The 23,054-nt window shown below is 43.1% G+C and overlaps 1 protein-coding gene across 5 annotated transcripts in view; it reads left to right on the top strand.

Annotated features, from left to right (window-relative positions):
- The window catches only part of Rim (Rab3 interacting molecule), a 60,265-nt gene that overhangs the window by 12,504 nt on the left and 24,707 nt on the right, over nt 1-23,054 (top strand). For 3 of the 5 annotated variants that reach the window (XR_010890197.1, XR_010890198.1, XM_012370166.2), the window contains exons 3-13: nt 3,155-3,433; nt 3,724-3,951; nt 4,349-4,577; nt 13,036-13,252; nt 14,249-14,441; nt 18,751-18,958; nt 19,424-19,681; nt 20,506-20,529; nt 21,636-21,900; nt 22,148-22,399; nt 22,693-22,866. Coding sequence is in view for 1 of the 5 variants with exons in the window: in XM_012370166.2 (XP_012225589.2) it covers nt 3,155-3,433; nt 3,724-3,951; nt 4,349-4,577; nt 13,036-13,252; nt 14,249-14,441; nt 18,751-18,958; nt 19,424-19,681; nt 20,506-20,529; nt 21,636-21,900; nt 22,148-22,399; nt 22,693-22,866 (2,327 nt within the window). In the remaining 4 variants the exon portion in view is untranslated. Of the gene's footprint in view, nt 1-3,154; nt 3,434-3,723; nt 3,952-4,348; nt 4,578-11,090; nt 11,174-13,035; nt 13,253-14,248; nt 14,442-18,750; nt 18,959-19,423; nt 19,682-20,505; nt 20,530-21,635; nt 21,901-22,147; nt 22,400-22,692; nt 22,867-23,054 lie in introns of all 5 variants that reach the window. The other 2 variants (XR_010890199.1, XR_010890200.1) reach the window with 2 other exon arrangements.

Raw genomic sequence — 23,054 nt, forward strand, 5'->3', positions numbered from 1 at the left:
AATAGTATTTTCAATCGGCGGAATTGATTGCGACAAAGTACGCATTTCTCGAAGTCAATAAAAAAGATCGCGTGAATCGCTGGGCGAATATTACGTGCCGCACATCGTCGACATCGTAGTGACTTATCGGATTGACTTGTACGAGCTTGGTATCGATCGTTTCTCCGTGTTCGAAGTATCGGGACGTCAACGTTGATGACGACGTCGGTGTGTCATCGCCATCGCCATTGTCCGTCCTAGCTGGCGGCAGGCAGCGTCCTGGCTGCGCACTCGGCATCGTGATAAAGTAATCTGAATTAATTGGCCCCTAATTAATTAATGCAAATCACTGGCGCGGGCCGATCCGCCAAATTAATGGCCATTTACGCCCGAACACGTACAGCGCCGTGGCTCTCTTGAATCGTCGCACAATCAGGCAGCGAGATAGCTCGAGAGAATCTTCCTCCCATTCTTTTTTTTTTTTTTACAAGTCGGAAGACAGTGCACACGTACGTACGAAATGTTCGGTGGACGAGGGGTGCTGGCGGGCGACGGGGAACCGGGCGGTGGAAAGGGGTTGAGCTCTTGACATATTGCTACCTAGGCAACTCAACGAAGTGCTCTCCAAGTTCTTCCCGCCTGCATCTATCTCTGCCGCCGTTTCTTCCCTCGCTTCCTTTCTCCCTTCATCTTTGTCGTTGTCTTTGCCGCGAGCTGTCAGTTCGCATCGCGATGCCGCGAGCGTCTCGTCAGTGGTTCACTTAAGCATCATATACGTGCGACGTCGATTGTGCGTCGAAAAATCGCTTCCTCCGTTTTGAGATAACGCTGAGGTAACCAATTCAAGTGTGCGCGATTCGCACTCTTCCGTTCTCCTCCAGCTGGCTCCGTTCTTGGAATTTTCCCTTCTGATTCCTCAACGCTCAGTTCGCTATCTGCAAAATGACACTGAAAGCTTTCCGATAATTTTTAAAGAAACATTTAACGAAACGTGCGAATCGGATCGAGAGAGACGTGTCCAAGTGTCTAAACGTTTCCGTATATCTTCTGTGAAAAAGAATAGAGCGTAGCTCCGTAATAAATTTTTGACGACGATAGCGGAATGTGTACGTAATGCAATTTTTATTTAATTGCAGAGGAGGTAGTTTCAATATGGCTCGTCGCATTTTCTATGAAAGCATTTTGTTTGACAATTCTATTAAGTGGCCGATTTTATTCAACGGCGCTGAGAATTAATAATTATTGCAGAAAGTTGTGCATACTTTTACACATAGCCGGGAAAGTAATTTGGTAACGAGAAATACTTTTATACATAGTGGATAAAGTAATTTGGTCGAGAAATTTGGTAACGATTGGCACACGAAATATATAACTATATTTAGAGAGTAAAATAAATAAAATTAAAAAAATGTACTTTTTGCAAAAATTTTCGTGCAATATTGCAGTGATTTTAAAAATCATCTGTTTGTTAAAAGTGTTTATTAAAACTGCATATATATTGCGTAATATTACTCACGTTACAACTAAAATTATTTGTTTTTTTAATGTAGAGTTTAATTTATAACAACTTAAAAAAAAAGAGAGAGAGAGAGAGAGAGAGAGAGAGAAAGAATGAAATTCATGATACCGAATTACGTGCCGGCACGAAGCATTTGGGTGAACAAGTAGGTTGACAAGCACTTAAATTACTTTCTTTGTTCTCGAAGGATTCATCGCCAAATTATAATAAAGTTTGCCATGTCTCGACGTTAATTTGCGCTTACAATCTGCGTCCTCGCAGCAATAATCGCGGTATTCTTCCTCGCGTATTTCGCAATGCGTCCTTTTGAAAGAGTAACGATATCGCCAATTCCACATTATTTGGTAGCGTCATTGATTCCCGTCGTGATTTTCTCAATGTGACGCAGGAACGGGCAGCAAAGTGTTATCGATGGGAGTCTGCATAGGCATTGTTTTGTAGTTTGCTGCTAAACGCTCCATCCATCACTCTCTATCTTGATGAAATATTCTACTAGTTCCTATTCACAGTGCAAACTGCTTGACTCGAGCGGTAGTTCGCTAATTGTGAACCCTCATTATATCCGATATATCAGTTGCGTCTAAGAGCGTTTACTTTGTATTGATAATTTGTTGATCAGTCTTATGTTAAATATTGGTCCAGATTTGTGTCACGCTATTCTTTTCTCGCAATTCGAACTTGCTGTGAAAGGTTTTTGAAACTCACAAGTCCCGTGACACGAATTTCCAAGTGATATAATTCCGAGTTCACTTTGTGTTGTTTTATTTAATAATATGATAATGTAAATGCAACGTTTAAAACAAACAGCGGGGTAAACAGCGGTAAAGTGTTTATAAAGAAAGATTCTCCTTTTTGCTAATAAGAGAGAGCGGATATAAGAGACTGTAGAAGAGTCGCGACTGCCCTCTAATTGTCTACGTATATACGTATTCTGCGAGCAGATTTCTTTTGTTACGCTTTTGCTTTACCTTTGGATCTGCTCAATTTAATTTAACGTTACTCAGATTCGCGTGGATTTGCATAAGAATATAGCCCGAGGCAATGGCCCGGTCCGGAGACGGGGACTTCGTTAAAGAGAAATTTACGATTTCTCTCTGTCTGCAAGACCGGCGAGATTTCGAGCCCTCCAGAGTGTAGCGCGCTCGGATACGATCGCGTTCTAAATGCTCGTCGCGCATTTATTCGGTCCGGAGCGATTCCCGTGTATTTTCAACTCCGCGTTTACACGGATCGCCTCGTCGCAGAAAAAAAAAAAAAAAAAAAAAAACAACGCTCGCTGCGAAACAGGATACATCGTCGCCCGGGTTACTCTCCGGTTGCGTGTCTTTCGCTTCTATAATCAATCTCACGCCACTTTATACATTCCAATTAGCTTGGTAACCGGCCGACTTCCTATAGGTAATTTCCTATTAATATCCTCGTCACTGGCCGCGCGCGGTGACCTGGATCGATGAGAGTTTTAAGATACTTTCTCCTTGTGGATATAAAATTTTGCGCATTCGTTTTCTAAATGATCGCTAATAATAAACCCGTGCCGCGCCGTCTAAAGCTCCTTCGAGTGTGTTCAAAAATATGCCTGCACAAAGCCGAACTATGAATAAACAATGATTGCTATTTTTATCGCTCGACACAGGACGGCCACTTTTCTGATTACAGGTGATATGGGTATGCATACTTTGCCGGAAGAAGCAGGAACTTCTTTCGAAGACCGGACAATGGATGACGAAGACGGGCCTCGGCGCCGTGGACAACGCGCTGTTGCGGCAAATGCAGGAGGACTTGCAGGTGGGTGGTCGTCAGGGACTCGCGGACCAAACTCGGGATAAAAGACCGAAACTCGAGAGGGCGCACAGCGCGGCTGAGAAAGAGAATTTGCCGTTATTACAGAGAAGCGGAAACTGTCCTCTCAGGAGACAGTACTCTCAGCAAGAGCAGGTAACGTTCCCCTTGCTCGCCCGATATTCTTGTCGGAACGCACTTTTTTATTTATGAAGCAGATAAGTTTTGCGCACACAGATGCTTTTACAATCATAAATATGTAGAATTGTGTCGGAGTTATGATAAGTTGACAATATTTCGCATCTGGCGAAATCGCACCGCGATTTATTTATTTACGAACGGCATGAGAAAAAGGTCGAAGCGTTTTCGTCGTAATCGGGAGATCAGCCCGCGCCCTCGCCAAGTATTGCACGTAGCACTCAGTGAGTTTCGCTTTGTGGTTGCAGATCTCGGGTCGCCGAATGTCCACGAGCGACAGTGGGGTGGAAATGTCCGTTTCGCCTCACGCGAGAACATTACCAACACCCCACATGGCGGTCGGCTCTTATCCGGTGCAAACTTCGAGACACCCTGCAGCCTACCCCGACGATGATCCCACTTTATACCGAAGCGAACTCGACGGTCTGATGAGACAACATCCGCAAAATTATCAGAGGCAACGGTCGACCTATCAGGTGAAAAAAATTCTCGATAACTTGCAATCGATTTTTCTCCAATTATTAAAGTCCATTCCCTCATACGCAATCGTATTGTATTCGACAAAATTGTATTACGCCGCATTTTATATAAAGTTTGCAAATTGAATCTTCGACGGAACGATAATAAGTATAAATTAATAAAATCAAACAAAGTATGCAATTTTTGGTGCAATATTTTGGAACTTTAAATTTTGTTAGAGATAAAAATGCCGTAATAAATTGATCAGATTTTCCGGTAAGAATTTTAAAAAATCTTTTTGTTCCCTGAAATTATATTACTCTTTTGCTCCGACGAATTAATTAATAATGACTGTTGCCAAAAGTCTGAAACGTGCTGAATTTTCTAACGCTTTAATTATTTTACGCGATGCAGGAGAGTCAAGATCTCGGAATGACTTATGGCCAGACACCGATGGAATCCGCTTCCATTCGTACCACAATGCATCCCTCCCAGCAGCATTCGATGCACCAGACACAAGGCGGACGTCCCGCTCAACCTGCGTCAACGGTAGGCGTTCAGCAACAAAGAAGTTTCAGTAGTAGTGAAGAAGAGCGAAGCACACCGGAGTGCGCCAGTGACGAGCCAGACGAGTCGGAGAAGGGTAAGTGAATCCTCCAAGCTCAGTATTTATTTCTAACCATTAATACTCGTGATATAAATTTTATTCAGTTCTTTTTTTTATGAAGAAATTGACAACTCACTTGTGATTGATATAACAGGAAAAAGTTCTAATCCATCATTTACGTCATACACATTGCATAATTTGGATTACTCGACATTGTTTCGTTCGTACAAGCTACATCTGTCATCGGATATCTCTTACCTATTTACTGTATTAACTTTTTGACCAGTTGACGAAGTGAACCTTATACTGCGATAGTTTGTTGCGAATCTTAAAATGGTGCATTCTGCAAAATTAAAAATGGCCAAATCGCCAACCAGATTTATTCTACAGTGCACGATGGAAACATAGCCGATTGGGAGGGTCGGCTTCGCCCTTGAAAGTCGATGCACGAGGAAAGCCTAGTCTTTCCGTGTCAATAGATATTTGGTTTACGAAGAACACGCGTACTCATACTACGATACCTACAGACAAGGCGGCTAAGGAAAGTGTAATCGATCGATCCAATGCTCGTGTGTTTGATCATAACAACGTATCTATAAAGTTTAATTATACCGATTAATTACACCGTATTAAATATTTAATGCAATTAAATCGGTCTGATGTATTCGTGCAGACGCAGGAAAAATTCAATTGCATATCACTCTTTGTCAATAGTATTTGTGTAATATCGTTAACAGACTTATTTCACGATTAAAATTAATTAAACAAACAAAGAGGATGCATACTGTGCGTTTTATGCATGGACTCTACGTACTTTAAAAACGTACGATTTCAATAACAGCGCAGGATTAAATCGCGCTTCAATTACGCGAAATTTCGACAAAGAGATCGATTTCATTTTAATTGATTGCTAAAGCAGCTTGCAGCTCGCGATTGCTAAATTTCACGCGCGTGTCCTCGATGATATTTTTTTCCCGTCTCGTCTCGTCCGGCTCCAAAAATCGGAGGAGGGTGATAGAACCGTGTGTGTATGTGGTTTACAGTTGATTAAACGCGGGATCGGCGAACTGTGAACCGACTCATCCAGGTGCGCACCTGTGGGGTTAGCTCGCAGAGTACAGGAATAACTTGTACTCTGCCTGCCTCTTGTGTACCATTTTTTCTACGATGAAGGTCGAACACGTCGAGTTTCTGCGTCAATTACAATAAGAGGATTAAATCGTTTGTGGAAATTTCAATGTTTCAAATCATCGCATTAGTGGATACGGCAATGCGGATTGATAGTTTACCGTGTGAATATTTTTCCGAAATGCAGTTCTCTTAGAAAAATAAGTAAAATGCGTTTATAAAAATTGAAACGTAGCGCGCCCGAGTGAGCTAATAACATGCACGTTATTGACGCGCGAACTTTGCGGAGCAAAGCGGTGTAAAGGTAATCGAGATAGGATCGCGACGAATAACACGGTTGCATTTAATAATTTCTACGCGGATGCATTGTGCACGGTAACGCACGTGAAATGCCACGTTATATAACTTGATGCGCACGTATCGATTTTATAATGGCCAGCGCGCTCGGTGGCTCTTCCAGTTTTCCAGCGATCCTGCCGCGGAATAACGACTGGGTTTGACACGCGTGTGCACCCTCGATCGGGAGGGGGGGGGGCGGGCGTCCGCGGCGTTGAAAGAGAGGCATCCGCGCCGTCGTTAAATCCATGATCGGCGGTTTCGCGGATCGCGTATCGCATCGCATCGCGTATCGCGCCAGTATCCTGCGGGAATTCTCAGGTTCTGCCCTCCCGGTCTCGCCGTTGCATTGATCCTTGGCGTCCCCTCGCCCCTCGCTCACCCTTCCTCACCCTCTCTTGCGCACCGCTCTCCCGCCTCTCTCTCTCTCCGCCGCGGTCTTCCTATTTCCAACCCGTCCCTCTTCTTCCTTCTTGGTGCCACCCGCTCGCTACGCCCACACTACGCTGGGCGTGACGTCACGCGGCCAGCACGTGGGCGAATTCAACATCTGCCCCCTTCTTCGTTTTCTGGATAGTCTTCGACCCCTAGATTCGGCTAGGACTCGGCCGGAAAAACGTCGCTGGCTCAAAGGCTCAAGCACTCTACGCCCGGGTGACTCATCAAACGATTATCCCGAAAATCATTCTTCTTTCCGTGGCACGAATTTACGAGTGCGCCTCTGAGCGACCCGCCGCCTTGTTAACACGATAGAAGCTGATCTTTCATTTGTCCCCTTTGCTTTCGGGGAAATAATTCGCTATTTTTGGCAGTTTCCACACGCCCATGTTGCTGTATCTTCGTTGCATGGGTCAAGCGGCCGGTGAAATTAATTTTTCTTCGACTTTTAAAGTCACTTTGATGTTAATTCAACTATAACTTCAAACTCTCTCGCAGGTTTATTCTTTGTCGTAAAACAAAAATATCGTCTACGAAACGGGGTTACGAAATGTCATCGAAAGCACAATGAAGATCACGTGAAACCCACACCCACTGCACATGCCACCCTTCCCCCTTCGCCCTCCCCCGCGCGGCTCATTACTTATGAACAGAGGTTGGTAACTTTGACATTTTCTTCCTCTCCCCCCCCCTCCTCCTTTCTTTCCTCCTCCTCCTCCTCCTTTTCCTCCTTCTCCTGGGACGATGAAAGAACTGCGTATCCTGCGATCGTGTTTTCCGAGCCGGTCGAAAAACAGCGCGGTTACATTCGTTTCGCAGTTTCGGGTTTCACGTAGCCCGGGCTAATTCGTTCGCGCGGCGTGCGCCGACTATTTTTATGATTGATCACCCGTGACGGACGAGAAAAATACTGCGCCCCGGGACAAACATAGTTATGCTAGCATCTGCAGTTGAGCAAGTAACAATTTGATACACCGGCGGTTTTTGCGCACTCATGGCGCAACGGGGTCGAACTTCCACGGGATGGACGAGGTGACGCGTGGAGGGGCGGAGGGGAGGAGAGTAGGCAGTCTCATATAAATTTAATCCGAAGACATTGCAATTTGACGGTCGGGCGAGCAGGACTTTGGCGTCGTATACATTTTTTACCATGGTCTTCTCGCTTCCTCATAAATCTAATGTCGCTCGCGCGCGCGCATTGAAATTAGCTTTCGCGCGGGAAAGCGCGCGCGCCGTTAAATCCATCGCGGAAACAAGTGCCAGGTTGGCGAGTGGCAAAAAATGCGAAACGCAAATTAGTTGGTGCCCCTCGAAACGTTGGTCATCGACAGTAAGTAAAAATAGCTTCGAAACTAATGAGAGACTCCGCGGCGCCTCGGGCAACGATTTATACTTCGGTTCGCGCATAACGACGGACTTATATAAATGCATGAAAACATGTGGGCAGCGGTACGTGTGCACGGATATATCTATATATATATGCGCCTACCGTATATCCGGCGATGCAAATAGTTAAATCAACCTCCGCGCTGGATTTTACAGAACAGCGTGCAGCTTTGATCCCGTCTACTTCTCCGCGTTTATTCCTGTCGGAGGAGATATAACCTGGCTGGACTGTTTATGTGCGTGCATGATATTTGCCCGTCGGTGTGTGTTAGAGCGCCGCGATAGCCTGGGATAAACACGGAGGCCAGAATCAAGCGCGGCGCTCTACCCTGTAGAAAACTAGCGACTGTAGTACGTATTAAAGACACGCATCCCGTGTGACGCACACGGCCTGCCGGTGCTCTTCAATAAAAATGCTAATAATAGCGATAATGCAGACCGATAAGCGACGAGTTTCCGTTTGTCTCCAGCTTTTTTCCGTCTTTTTCTTCGATTTTTTTTTCCGATAAAATAAAAAGCACCGATCTATTTCAGTTATCTTTATTCGGAAATATCGCATTCACCGTGTTTGACAGATGCAAGATATAAACAGATGCATTGGAAAATAAATGCATTGGAGGATCGATTGCACAGTTTAAGACGCGAGATCGATGGCTGGTTTCATCGACGTCAACGAGAATCTCAATTTTAATTTTATTATTCATTTCTTCGCCGTTCTGAATCCAGAGAGAGAATCAGACTAAATTAGATTAAAGTTAAGGTGTAAACTGACACACGAAACCGGCTATAAAGGATCTGACCGTGACGTACGTTTGAGATAAGATGAGGTGTAACATAACTGAACTGCGCTTTGTTAAGAAGTCTGATGAACAGAGGAGACGTTTGTGTGTGTGTGTGTTGCGCGTAGCAGCACAATCGTAAGTTAAGGCCGAGTAACAACGAGTAATCGTACGTGAGAATCGCTTTAACTGCGTACGCCGCGCGAGAGAGGCGACGGGCTAGCCCGACGCTGGTGTTGTTGCTCCCATTCGTAGATGCACAATACAATTAGAGAATAGAGAATTAGTTTGTAGAAGCTCAGAGAGAGAGAGAGAGAGAGAGAGAGAGAGAGAGAGAGAGAGAGAGAGAGAGAGAGAGAAAGAGAGAGAGAGAGGTAAGTTACGTGTGTTCATATGTTACTCGGGCAATTGCTCGTTTTAAAGAGGATCTGCAAAGAGAGAGAAAGAGACCTGGACTGGAAGCGAGACACGTGTCTCCGAGGAGCGGGAAAAGCGGGGAAATATTTGCAGGGCAAATTAATCGCCAGGAGGAAACGTTCGCCGCACGATCGATGCGGCCGACGGTAATCGGCTTCGTTTTCGCTTTTAAGCAATCTCTTTCTTTTTCCAGCCGCGTCCACATGCGTTCCGTTCTTCGGTTACGGAATGTTGATGTTAATGAGGATTCCAGTTCGTTCTCAGCAATCGCGGCTAAAAAATACGCGCGAATCTATTCCAGATCAAATAATCCGCCGTCGATGCACCTATATTGATTGGTGTAATTCGACTCGATAGTAACACGTTTACACGTCGTCGCATCGAAAAATCTCGCTTCGCCGTTATCGATCACGCCTCGCCGACCGAGATAGCGGCACTCGGCATTTCGAGTTTACCCAATTTCGTTATCGCGGGTAATGAGTCTCCGCCGGCGCGGTTTTATCCGTGTCCCTCGCGCGCGCCGAACTTCCGGAACTCAGCGGAATTTTTTCGCGAGAAATAGGAGCGCAAACGAGATATCTGCCGCCGCCGCCGCTGCCGACGACGAGAACGACGCGAAAGTGGGCGTAAGGCGGCGCCGGGAACGGGATGGTGAAAATCTCCGAGTGATTTATACGCGGCGAGTCGGTGTCATCTAACTTTTAAATTAAGATTCCCTGCACTTTTCCGCGACGCGCGCTCAACTCCACGGTCCTTTGCCATACGTACAGCGTACTCGCTGTAACGACGTCTGCCACTGCTCGCGCGTCCCAGGGCGCGCCTGCTATTTATTGCCCGCGCGAACCTCGCCGTGTAGAAAATGCCACGTTCGCGTCGTCAGGTACCTGCGGACGCGTGACTATTCCGCCTACTTTAAACGCGCGCTTAAACGCCCATCGACAGTCGCTCAAAGCTCCTCATTTTGCGTTACGTACGGCAGCGCGGACGACGTCCTTTATGCAGGGCGTTACTTTGTCACGAGACGCAAAGTCCCTCCTGTTACTTCATTTCGTGCCGGTTTTTTGCAAAAAATCGTGCCTCCTCGCGCATTCACAAATTCGCACGTACGACGAACGATGAATAGGAATTAAATTTAAGTTTTTTTTCAGACACCGAGATCATATCTCGATTTACAGTACAATTTTTTTTTGTAGCTAAATGAATTCCATTGTTACGCGCCTTCGATCGCCGATGGAGCGGCTTTACAACGGCGTCACTGCTGCTTTTATTCTCTCGTTATGCTGTAATGTCGAGGTCGCACTGACTCATGGATATCAAATGCATACTGCCGCGTAGAACGCGGATATATAGGTGTCATCGAATGATATAAGGGTGCTCTCTCGTGGCGATCGTATAACCAATTTGTTAGTTTTACGAGCCACGAATCTTTATCGCGTTCGTTGCCGGTATACGTATCTGAAATATACACACACATCGTTCGAGACCTTTTCCACCCCTCTTATATTTCTCTATACGCAAATATTCTCTCACACACGATGTTAATTGTTGAACCTTGTTAATCATGACGGAAATTAATTGTGCATTTTTTTCAGCGAAAGAATTATCTGCGAATAACAACTTACGCAACACCGTCTGACGTCGGTGAAAGAATCGCGATGCTTTTGCAGTACGGTTGTGAAATACCACACAGTAACCGTTAATTTTGAATTCAGACTCGCTGAATTCAAGTACGCTTTCACATTTTATTTTGTGCGATATTTTTAATCCACAAATGCCCAACGATTCAACTCGTATCTTCGTGCTCACTTTTCAGTTCTTTTCTTCTTTTTTTTTTTTTTTTTTTCAATCTACCTGCGTCCTCTTTGTGTTTGACCACTGAGCACTAAATTCTGCACAGATATTTCCGTATTCTCGATGCTAATTACACCGTATCGGCGCTGTAGTGCCAATTTCTTTCCGACGTAGGCATCGCAGCGGCCGAGCATCTCGCCGCGTATTATTTCGTGATTAGCAGTAAGTCAACGGTGTGTTGCAATGTGTAGTTTAAAGGGAGATCGACTTTTAGGGCAAAAGCCGCTGCCGCTAATGATGCCTTCCAGGAGCTCGCGGGAGAAGGCGGCAGACAGAATGAATCGGCAATTCCCCGCGGTACTTAATAATTTTATTACATAAAAATACAGAGCCAAAATATATATCATTTTTCGCTATATATTAATCGCTACACATATATCTATTGTATGTATACTTACATATACATATATAATATGTATATCTGTGCGTATGCGTGTGCATGTGTGTGTACGTATCTGCCGAATGGTCGTGCGTATCAAAGTAAATGATCGATAAGTTGTTTCTCTTCCCGGCTTACGTCCGCACTCTAGCGCGGTCGCATGGGTCGCGTTGCGCACCTCGCGTCGCGTTCCTCCACGTGGAATTTAATAACTTTTCGGTTTTCTTTTTTTTTAAGTTTTGCTCTGCTAATCCGAATAAATCTTTTGTTTTATATTTTTCAAATTAAATTTTATTGGGAGCATACCGTCCGTACTTAATTGTGTTTTGGGATTCTTTTCTATTATCTCCCTCTCGTACTTTTTTTTTTTTTTTTTAGTGAAACCATCTTTCTGCGCCCTCGAGGCACGCCCACGTAGCGTTACCGCGAGAATAATGCGAGTACGCGGCGAAGCAAATTTTTCCTACGAGAAAATGCAATCTTGTCCCTTGTAGCGAAATAAGCTCGCACGTCGCGCGATGCGACCGTTCGGCAGAGTTGTAATAGATTTTATTTGTTCTACTTTGGACGGCTATGAATCGTGCACAGGTATATTTTTATCTACACACTTCACTCTCAGAATACCTACACGTACAAAACTCTCACAAATATTCCGCCTCTCGAAATTCTCCATTCGCTCGCTACATACATATTTGAATATCTGCATAGATCGTAGGTACTTCCCATTAATCGGGACGATAAAGCTGCAGTAGCAACATTACGTTTTTAACGGTTGGGGGACTGTGTTATGTGTTTCATTTTTCTTGTGTTAAAATTTCAACTGTAGCTATCTTTTTTGACATCTGTACAAATATCTGGATTTTTTTCTTTTTTTTGAAACTTGCAAAAACGATAGATTGAGATAACAATATTGTTTGAAAAATATTGTTTATGTCTTGTAGAGAAGTATCGACGATTATTCGATGGCGCATGCTGGATATGATCGTACAGAAGCCAAACTAAATTTGTATCTTTTTTGTACACACTATAATTTCATGTTCTGTGTCTCGCCCAGTTTTGTGTAATGGACGAAAGTCCGTGTCCATCACTAAAATCCTGCTGTCCCAGGAAACAGAAAGCGTTCCAATGCAGAACTCTAGATGGACATCTCGCCAGACTGTAATTATTGCACGTACACGTACACACACAATCACACGAATCCCAGCACACTTACGCAATTATAGTCGTACCTAGCGTCTCTCGCCAGTTGTTTAGGCAGACTCAGACGTGCAGGTTCTACTTAAACGCTTCAAACATCGTCTATCGCACATATCTATCGCGGGCAAGCTTGCACCGCTGCCTTATCTCCGTTTTCGTTAGGTATGTCGCAACACACAAAAACGCACACATGAAGCTAATGCGCGCAGGCAGAGGCGGAGCAGGCAGGCGGACGCGAAACATCGCGGGAAGGTGTCACGATTCGAGATAAGAGTGAGATAATCCCTGATACGGTCCTATTTTCGGTGCGCAGATCAACACGATCGCCGAGAAATGAAATACCGTATAAAATTGGAGTATAAAGAGCAGAGAGAAGATCCGAAGGATCTCGTTAAGAGGACGAGGCTTCTTAAAAAACGGAGAGAGAAGCGAGAGAGAGAAAAGTCATCGTCGCGAAATCACATAGTAGCTAGAATTAAGGGTTTAGACAATTAAAAATCCGTGTCTGTGCTCGTCGAAAGACCGTAGACAGAGACAAAGAGAAAGAAAGAGAGAAAAACGAAACGTTTTGGATCTACTGTAGGGAAGGGGTACTACCACCACGCGGGAGGTCCGAAATCGATGTCCAGTGGTGGGCGTAGGCACAACGGATCCCACAATGGGCACCACGGTGCGGACGCGAGCATGGCCATCGAGCATAACGGCCATCATCCACCGCGAGAGCCGCGAAAAGAAGAGAGCACTCTCGTCAGACGGAGCTTCCGAAGGTGCGGGGACGAGTGGCGCGCCGATAGTAGGAGGTGCGTTTCAAGAGACTGACGATTCTGCGCTGCTTTTTTTCTCACTTTCACACTGATTTTTGCGTGCGTGACGGAAACGCGGACTCAACTCGGGAAACGCGGGGCAAACGAAAATATTTATACAATCGAGACCGAAAGTGCGATTGCTGAAGTTCAATTTTACAAAAGCTTTCGATCTGTAACGCGGGCAGAGAACGCGATTATTGAGATTACTTATTAGGGCCACGTAATAAAAATATTATAGTAGCGACTGTCTTTTACTATTTTTTTTTAATTAAAAATTATGATAAATATTAAAGTTGAGTTCAATAGATATTATGTTACTTGTCTTATCGAAATTATGATTCAAACACGCGCTTCGTCTAATTATTTCCTGACGGATAAGCACGAATGACGAACTTTTATAATTGGATATTTTTCTCGTTACACTTTACGACATCGCGTTAATTAAAGTATCTAAACATATATTCGATGCTTTGATTTAAATGAGAGATGCAAGTAATAAATGTTTGATGAATTTGTGACGTCGTCTTTGGTCAGGAAACGTTAGCGACGTATTTATTTCCTTTTTTCTTACTGTAGATAAATCTTTACTTACTCGCGTATAATAATGACATATTGAAGAATAATTTGCCGAAATATTTTTTGCAATCAAAATTTTCTCGAGATTCATTGAATATTTCAGTTAAATATAACAAACATAATATTTAATTACTTACAATATATACGTTTTTGCAACTTTTATTTGCGAAAAAAATCGAATCTGGTTGAATCTGAATAGCTTTACGTTGGAAATAAATTCCTGATCAATGTGCGTTATCCGACGATATCAAATTCGCGAGCGGACGCGCGATGGTCCAGCGCGGCGGACCATATCTTGAGTTCAATCACTCGGGCCGCGAGATCGGCATCGCGACGGCGTAATAAGACAGATAACACACACGCACCAAACCACCCATCGTCCTCGTATCTCTGTGTATGTGGCGTGTCCATCAGGTTCACGGAGAGGAGGGGGAAAAAGACAGTGCGTTTTGATGGTGGGACCAATGTCGGCGGCTCTCAGGAGGAAGAATGGTCTTGGGAGGCCGATCGGCAGGGTAGCCAAGACAGCGCGACCAAAGACTCCGGGATAGACACTTCTAGCACGTTCACGAGCAGTGAAGACAGCAACAGGGGCGATCTGCCCAAGGTACGAGGCCGGGTTACGAGCAAGTAGTAACGTCAACCGGCTCGAAAAAAAAAAAAAAAAAAAAAAAAAAAAATAGAAAACGCTTCTCGAGTAGTAGCGAGTAGATCGGAGTCGATCTGTTAATGATGGAGTAGAAGGCAGGGCCTACACACGCGCGAGGATAGACAGTTTAGGAAACAAAAACGTAATGCGCCGGTGTGGATCGAGTAAAAGGGGTTTTCAGCAGCGCTATTTTTATTGCACGATCGCGCGCGACCGATGTCGTGAGCACATTAACACGGTACTTTTCCTCGGTAATGACCGCTCTCTTTCCGCGCGCGCTTATCTCCAGGCGCTAATCGCGGCGGATCCGAAGCTGGAACACGTCGTCCAAAGTGGAATACGGTTGTTTTCTTTCTCACTCCTCGCTTCAATAGCGTAGCGAAGAGGCGTTGGGGGGAGATGGCTTGCCAATTGATGTAATTAGCGTGCAGCTCTTGTAACTATAGTTACTCTTTCGGATTACAATGTGTGCCAGGAGAGCCGAAGTTTCAGGGCGGGAGAGTTGCGCAATTGATCGCTACTGAAGCTACTGATGCCGATTGATGTGCGAACTGAGAGAAAGAGAGAGCGAGAGAGAGAGAGAGAGAGAGAGAGAGAGAGAGAAAGAGAGAGAGAGAGAAATATATATATATATACACACGCCGTGTAATAAAATTATGCTTGAACGTTTTGGTTTTTTCTCCTATTTGTGCTAACAGAGAGAACCTCTTTTGCTCGATTAACCCCAAAACTTCGTGCTTAAAGGCTTGTGTGCTTGTGTGTTCGTTTTTTATCTCGAGGTTTATTTGTATGGTTTACGTATATCGGCTTCTTGTACTACACTTACAGCGTTGGTATAAAAGTTCAAGCTTATTTCAGAATCACAGAAACTGAACTCACGGAATATCATACACTTTTCGACTCTTAATTGCGCGTCTCAAATTATTAATGACAATAATAGTCACTGATCTTTCGTAACAGATATTAAGGGATTTAGCAAAAAGCAAGATTACTCTGCTGCTGTCACGGTAATCCGTGAATTCAGAAGTTTGAAGTAGAAAATCGTCTTCTGTACTACAATTCTGTCTTGCGTCAGGCTTTTTTCGATCCATTCCATTGTGCCTCTCTTAACTAAAATCCACGATAATTTTCCTCGAGTTTTGCAGTGACGTAGATTTAATAGCGACGGGAAGAGAGATTTATGTACTTTTAAACAATGAATATCATTTCTGACGTTCATTTCTCTTTTACGCCACTCTCGAGTTAAAGTACGGTCGGCCGGTTAAGTTTTCGTATATTATATAATGTAAAACATATAAAAAGTTGCAGATAATCGATTCAACATTCGGCTTTTAAATCCCCCTGAGAATCAAATAGCATTCGGAATTATATAAAAATTATTTTTATTATTTTCATTCAAGTTTTCTCAATCAATTTGCGTTGCGATTTCGCGGAGATAAAATGTTCTGTGTAAAGAAATGTATTGACTTCATAAATAACAAAAGTCGATAAAAAGAAGCAATTACGGTTTGATTGTAGGTTATTGTTACTATTCTTCAGGTAAAAACGCCAATTAGGATGATTTTAGTGATTCCCATCTGAATCGAGCCCAAATTATGTAATTGGCTATGAATACTTTTATAAAAATGAAGATTATTCGATTTGATGTTTATATCGGACATAGCGAACAATTTGTAACTATTAATTGATATTCCCAATTGCGTTATTCGGCCGCCTTAATTGTAATGATATAACATTTTATTTCTTTATAATTTTACAAATAGAAAAAGAAAGATTTATCCTAGATTTTAGAAAAGCAAATTACCCAAAAATAATATAAGAATATTGCATAAGCGAGTTAAGTGATGAATAGGATTTTTCCGGAAAATATATATCACCGTGGCTCTAACAAATGCCGCATTTGTGCATTTTCGCTTAGAGTTCATGTTCGGATGAGCAATATTGTGTACACGGATCATCGTTCGATATACGAGAGAGATAGGTAACTGCAGGTCGCGGTCCAATTATACGAAGCAAATAACTAAGATTAAATTCTCCGAGTAAACGGCCGGCAATCGAGTAATTTATCTAGCGGCGACTTAGGTATCCCTTAAAGCAATACGATCGAGATCAATCTTTTTCACTCTTTATTTTCCAAACAGGTCACGTAACACCACTACGGTTTTACTCTTATTTTCGCGGGGGTAAAGTGGAAACTGATTGCGATGCGTGAAGGAGAAACAAGGAAACCAAGTGCCGTCAGGCGCGATACTTCTACTTCGACTTGGGCGAACAAAATCGGATAGGAAGGCACGGTGCTCGGCGATGCAGGAATTAATTCGCGCGATTGCGTCCGATCGATAATCACGTCGTGTCCCGACAGACGTAGCTCTCGCGCGGTAAAAGTGCATTTACGATGCTGACCCATTGTCAACTTGTGTATCCCACTAATCTAGAAAATTTGACGTGATTTCGCGAGGCATTGGCGAGTCCAAAACGATCCAATTAACGGACCAATGAAGGTTCTCGAGAGAAAAGCGTATCTGTTTCATAATTAATCGAGTTGGAATGCAGCCAAAGGGTATCGCAACCAACAAGACTTGACGACCTCGTTAGTTGTCGTCGATCAGTTTTCCGAGCAAAGGATTTTTTTTGTAATATCTTTTCGATTACGACGCCGAGCTGCTAGCCATTGTACAAATGTAAAAGGTCCGTACGTTTAATCGCGAGCGCGCGGAATGGCATAATTGCCATTTGACATTCAATCGTGCCAGCTCTGCGGTCGGAATATATCTAGTAGAATTCAGAGCTTTTTATGCGATTTACATTGCTATTACGACACAGTTAAAACATCGTTATTATAACGATGCGTAACTCCGTAATTACTCCAAACGTTTTCACTGGCGTAAAAGCAGAAATGGATTATAACATTCATGCCGCCGTGTGCGGCGGTTTATGCGCTTTTCATAGTGTGTGCATACGGTTGATCATATCAACCGATTCTTATTATCCGCAGTAATGTCTAAACGGATCAATGCGAAGACTATTGACGCTATTATTAAACTTGCTGTTGTATTAATGCCATTATCGAACTTGCCGCTGTGAAAGCAGTATAATTATATATGGATAGAAGTATTAATTAAAACTCGGTCTTACAAGACTTGGAGCTTTTTGTGAATCGCGCATAAATGATCGAACAACTGCGTTCGATAGGACGGAAACCGAAAAAAAAGAGGCGACCCCTCTCCCTAAAGTAGATCCACTTGGTGAATCGTGCCGTTCTCGAGATAGAGATACATCACGCTCAGGATTTTTACGCAATATTACGCATATATTGACGAGCACGCAGTGTTGTTTGCATGCCTATATATATATATTTCTTTTTTCGAATTCGACAGAGACCTTCGGACACTGGATGTTCGACAGGTGCGGAATGTATAATGTCTTCTACTGTAATATTTGCTAATTGCGCATGTGTTGCATGAAGTAGTGGCTACTCTAATGTAAATTACAATACATGTTACAGCAGTGCGTACCGCTTGCTCTGTAAATGCCAACTGTTCTACGTCCAACTATTTCTCGATATGTCTAGAACGCTAGCTGTGTAGACAACCTTTTTCGTTTCGGCAGGGTACCGAAAGGCTTTGAGAAGAATTAAAACGTATATTTTTATCAATTGAAAATAACTGACTTTGAATCATTAATTATACGATTGTGTTTCTGTTTCCAAATTAATTATAATACACTGTATCTTTGGCTTTTTCTGCTTTAATATATGATCTACCTGAATGTAACGGCATATTTTAAAGCTTTTTTCATACTCAAGTTTTTCGGTGATTCACCCTGCGCAAGAGAAATGTTTTGCCGCAAGACGTAATACGTCGAATGCAGATAGACGCGAAACGTTTCTCCGTAGAATTTATAAGCTAATGTGTATTACAATTGTTTTCTGTTAGTTGTGTATTTAATTGATAAATAGATCATTGATGGAAATACGCCAGAATACTGGAAACTATGATACGAATTTCACGAGAACGAAGAATGTGTAGAGAATTGAAATGAATTATTCTTACAACGCGACGGACTTTTACGGCTTATATGTCACTGGTTATTATTGCATAAAGTATCTTTTAGCCTTCCCCATCACTTAAGCACAATCAGAATTCCGGAATTAGAATTTGGGATCCAGAATTCGGACGTACGTTCTGTATCGCTTTTGATTTACAATGGCACACACACACATGTGACCCCCATTATCAATAAAAGAAATACTATCCGCGCTCCGTAGCATCCATTATCCTGGCAAGTGAGCGAGGACGGCCAGAAGATCATCGGCCACATGGTTTTACGAAAATCGGCTGGCTCCACAAGCTGTAGTAGTATACTCGGACTAAAAGTTGTCGGTGGCAAGCTACTGGAAGATGGTTCCATGGGTGCTCTGATCGAGAAGGTGAAAAAGGGTAGTACGGCGGACGTAGAAGGTCAACTTAGACCCGGTAAGAGGATTACAAAGTTCGAATTAAACTCGGAGAATTGTCAAAACGCACGGACGGCATTCGCGCGCGAATTCGCACAAAATGTAAAATTTCGATAATTCTAATTTGATACTTGAAAAAATTTAACTGCCCCGAATCGATTAACAGAAATGATAAAGTATCAAAAGCTTTTTCTATTTGTTGCAAATCTAAGAAAGATAAATGATGTATTTTCAATTAATATTAGTCTACAGCATTTTCCTTCTATCGTCGGTTACATTAATGAAAGCCTTACGCTTGGATCATTTCGTGAATATTCCAGTCGCGGTATAATCTGTGCTTTCACGCTTTGACACTTTGAAAGCGCGCGGCTTGTCGAGGCGCGCACGTAACAATCGCGCGCAAGCTATTTCCGTTCTCGTGACCGTCCATAAGAACGAATCGGACGCTCGACGATATCTCGGGTATTCCCTGCGGCTGTTTCAGGTGACGAGGTGATCGCGTGGAATGGAAGGTCCCTTCAGGGCAAAAGCTTCCGGGAAGTTTGCGACATCATCGGCGAGTCGAGGATGGAGCCGCAAATCGAGCTCGTAGTTGAGAGAAAGTTGTCGTCGACGACAACAGGCATGATGCCCGCAGGACCGGGCCCATCGACGCCCATGGCGTCGAGGCGGATCGCCGCTCAGAGTCAATGGAGACAGAAACACGAGAGCATCTCCGGACCTCAGCAACCGCATCACAAAGGTGACTATGCACTCAGCACGCTCCGTTTACGATCATCTTCCGACTTGATTTCATCTCTGTGTATCAAATGTCGTGATCTAGATCATTTTATCATCGACTCGTTGTTCTCGAAACTTCGACTTTCATTTTGTACAACTCTCTGAAACTTCATCGCTAATTTAATCCTACGATAGTCGTGCATGGGCTTATGATGCCAAGCGTTATTTTAATAGTTACTATGAGTGCTATGAGAAGTAAATCTTATGTATATCGATAGTGATTAATTGATAACACGAAGTAGATTGTTTTTAGATATCGAATTTATACAGAATATAAATTTGAGCATAGCACACGAAAAGTTAGAAAAATACGCAAGTTAAATGTAAGATTAGTTAGAAGTGTCCTGACTGGAAAGCGTGCAGGTCACGCAAGGCTTTCTAGAAATCAGCATCTTTCGTTTCACCGAATCTGTAAATTTCTACACAATTTTTTTTTTTTTAATACATATACATACATATACAAAAGAAGAGTCCAAAAAAAAGATTGAAAATATTGCGTATCGACAAAAAAAAATAGCACGACGTAATATGCACGACGATTTAATCGGATAAGATTGTGAAAGGAATTTCTGCGTAAGGGTTGCGAATTAATTATTCCGGTTCCATAAAATATTTATCGATATCAATTAAATCCCATTAAACGTAATCTTCTGAAATGGCACAAGACTACGAGGCGCATTGCGCTTCTCATTACTCAGCCTGTACTACTTTCATGGATAAATATACATTAAGCACACTGGAGCCGATGGCGTTGTCACAGACTATATGATTTTTCGTATATTCCAGGTCTTAAGAAATGTATCCTATGGGGTAGGCCTCAGACAACTTTCTTTAAACTACTATTTCGATTGATCAGTGTCTCTTTCCTTTACCGTTAGCCCTTCATCTCTGTTGCCGGTGGCCGTTTGGCGAGATTTCCTTTTTTATTAAATCTCAACAAACGGCACCGAGATAATAAATTTCGATGCTACGACAAGCCACATGGCGGAGCAACGAAAATGAATCTACCATTTATTCTGCCTTAAGCGTAACGTCGATGTTTAAACGTAGACGTAGATCGTAGTGCTAATGCACCCCCGCTAAACAGCACCGTTTATATAGGTATAGTCTTATGGGAGCAACAACTATATTACATGTATATACAAAATGTAAAAAATGCCGATATATTAACTCCTTACTGTCGTGCTTCTTCTTTATTTATAACAGATCTGAGTATCTCGTATAGCCCTTATGAATAAGCGTAATTTGCTGTATACTCACTACTGTCTATTATCTACGTGTATCGATCTAACATTATTATCATCACAACTCCCTTCGTTCTTTCTCGACTCGTTGTCACGGATTTCCGTGATCCCGAGAACCCGTGCATGCGAACTCCACTTCTTGGAAAGACGTGGGTGTTTCCAGAAGTGTTCAGAAATAGTTTATCGATTTTGCAACGTCCCCCGGGGTTCGATGACGCTGTAAGATAGAACTTGGTTTTCGCATCTATAATTTCACTAAAGTACCCAGTCAGCACAAATCTCCAGAATAAACGTCGAACAAGCATCCCGATCCTTCAAACGTACTTTCAACGTTTTTTGGATATGCTTCGAATCCTTATGTCGTTTGAAAGTATTTAATATATCACGAATATAAAAGTGTACTTATTAATGGAGCATATTTGCTGCTAACGCGAATTTGGCGTGTTATCGGCTGCTGAATGAATGTTTAATATAATGAGGGCATGAGAAAATTTATCCACTCACATTGAATCACCCCCGATACTCTCTCTCTTTATCATTTATGTCAATTTTAATTTCATTTCTGTTTGTTATTTCTCCCACGAAATCTCGAGCACCCCCTCTTCGTAAAATTCGCTCCAAGATCACAAATATGGAGTTATATCCCAGTCGACACTGCACGATCACTTGCAGAGTTGTACGACGCGAGGCGTGAGAAACCCTCGGTTTTAGTGACGTCGCCCGGCTCGCCGGACCTGCACGCCCAAGGACGCAGCCGACACTCCCGACATCCAACCGGAAATGCGAACGTGGGCGGTAGCATTCAGGTGAAGCTGAGTTTCGATCCCGTGGGACTTCAGCTGATCGTCACGATAATTTGCGCTACGGGCCTCACACCGAAGAGCAACGGCCAACCTAGAAATCCCTACGCCAAAGTTTTCCTGCTTCCCGACAAAAGGTGAATAATGGAGTCAATATATTTGATGTCTGATAAAAGTTTCGATTACCGGGAATTTCCGAGGAATACGCATAAATTTGTAAACTGATGTGTAAAGTTCGTTTGCTGTGATTGTGACGTAAAGTGCATTGAGATTATAAAACTGTTGCTAAATTTAATTGTGGTTATATTCTTTTTTACACTAATTTGTCTATTGTCAATTTTTTAAAAGTTCAAACAACTTGTATATTTTTACAAAATATTACAGCGAGAAGTCGAAACGGCGTACGAAGACTGTAGCGAACACAAACGAACCTAGATGGAATCAGACTTTCGTTTATAATGGAGTCAGACGTTCGGAACTAAGAAAGAGGGCATTAGAGATTACAGTCTGGGACTACGCGAGGTACGAGGCGAATGATTTTCTCGGCGAGGCTGTCCTGGAATTGGCAGTATGTCTCTTAGACGAGGAAGCAGAATGGCATTCTCTGACCGCTCACGGAGAACACCGGCACGTCAGGTATGAATCGCTCTCACGAATGCTAGTAGTTCCAATGCCAATACTAAAAGCGATCAAATAAATACCTCGCATCGACAACGAATCTCCCGCGGAATGTTCGACAATGTTGTCGTGTTATATCTCGCTCAGAATGTGACATCGCATTATACGACGGCTCGTTCTTCTCCGTGCTTCAAAAATTAATGTTAAAAAAAAAAAAGAGTGTCAACATTCTTATTTTTAAATAAATTCAAATAAATTTAATTTTGCAAGAACGCTAAGAAACGCTATTTTCCATCGACAATTTTCTGCAGGCATTACCAAGACACCGACGACATGATAGATTGTCATCTTAGTCCACCGTCGACCACTTCGAGATTAAGTGACTCTGACACCTCGGAGTGCGATATTACGGACTGCGACGTGTCGAGAGAGCAAAGAAGAACGGCCGACGGTGCCAGCATAAGTAGTATCGGCAGTTCCTCTAGGTAAGACCATCTTTTAAGATCCGGATAATAGATATACAAAATCTCCGTCTGGCGAAAGAGAATCGCTTGGAAAATAATCGATCGGGATGTCTCTGTTGAAAGGTCGCGTTTGTAGGTCCCGAAACACCTTTTACGTGCTCGAATCAGATTGCCAGATTAACTTAGGTGAACTGCATACGCTATCGAAA

Source organism: Linepithema humile, chromosome 5 (assembly GCF_040581485.1).
Source record: "Linepithema humile isolate Giens D197 chromosome 5, Lhum_UNIL_v1.0, whole genome shotgun sequence".
In the NCBI taxonomy this organism is placed as follows: Eukaryota; Metazoa; Arthropoda; class Insecta; order Hymenoptera; family Formicidae; genus Linepithema; species Linepithema humile.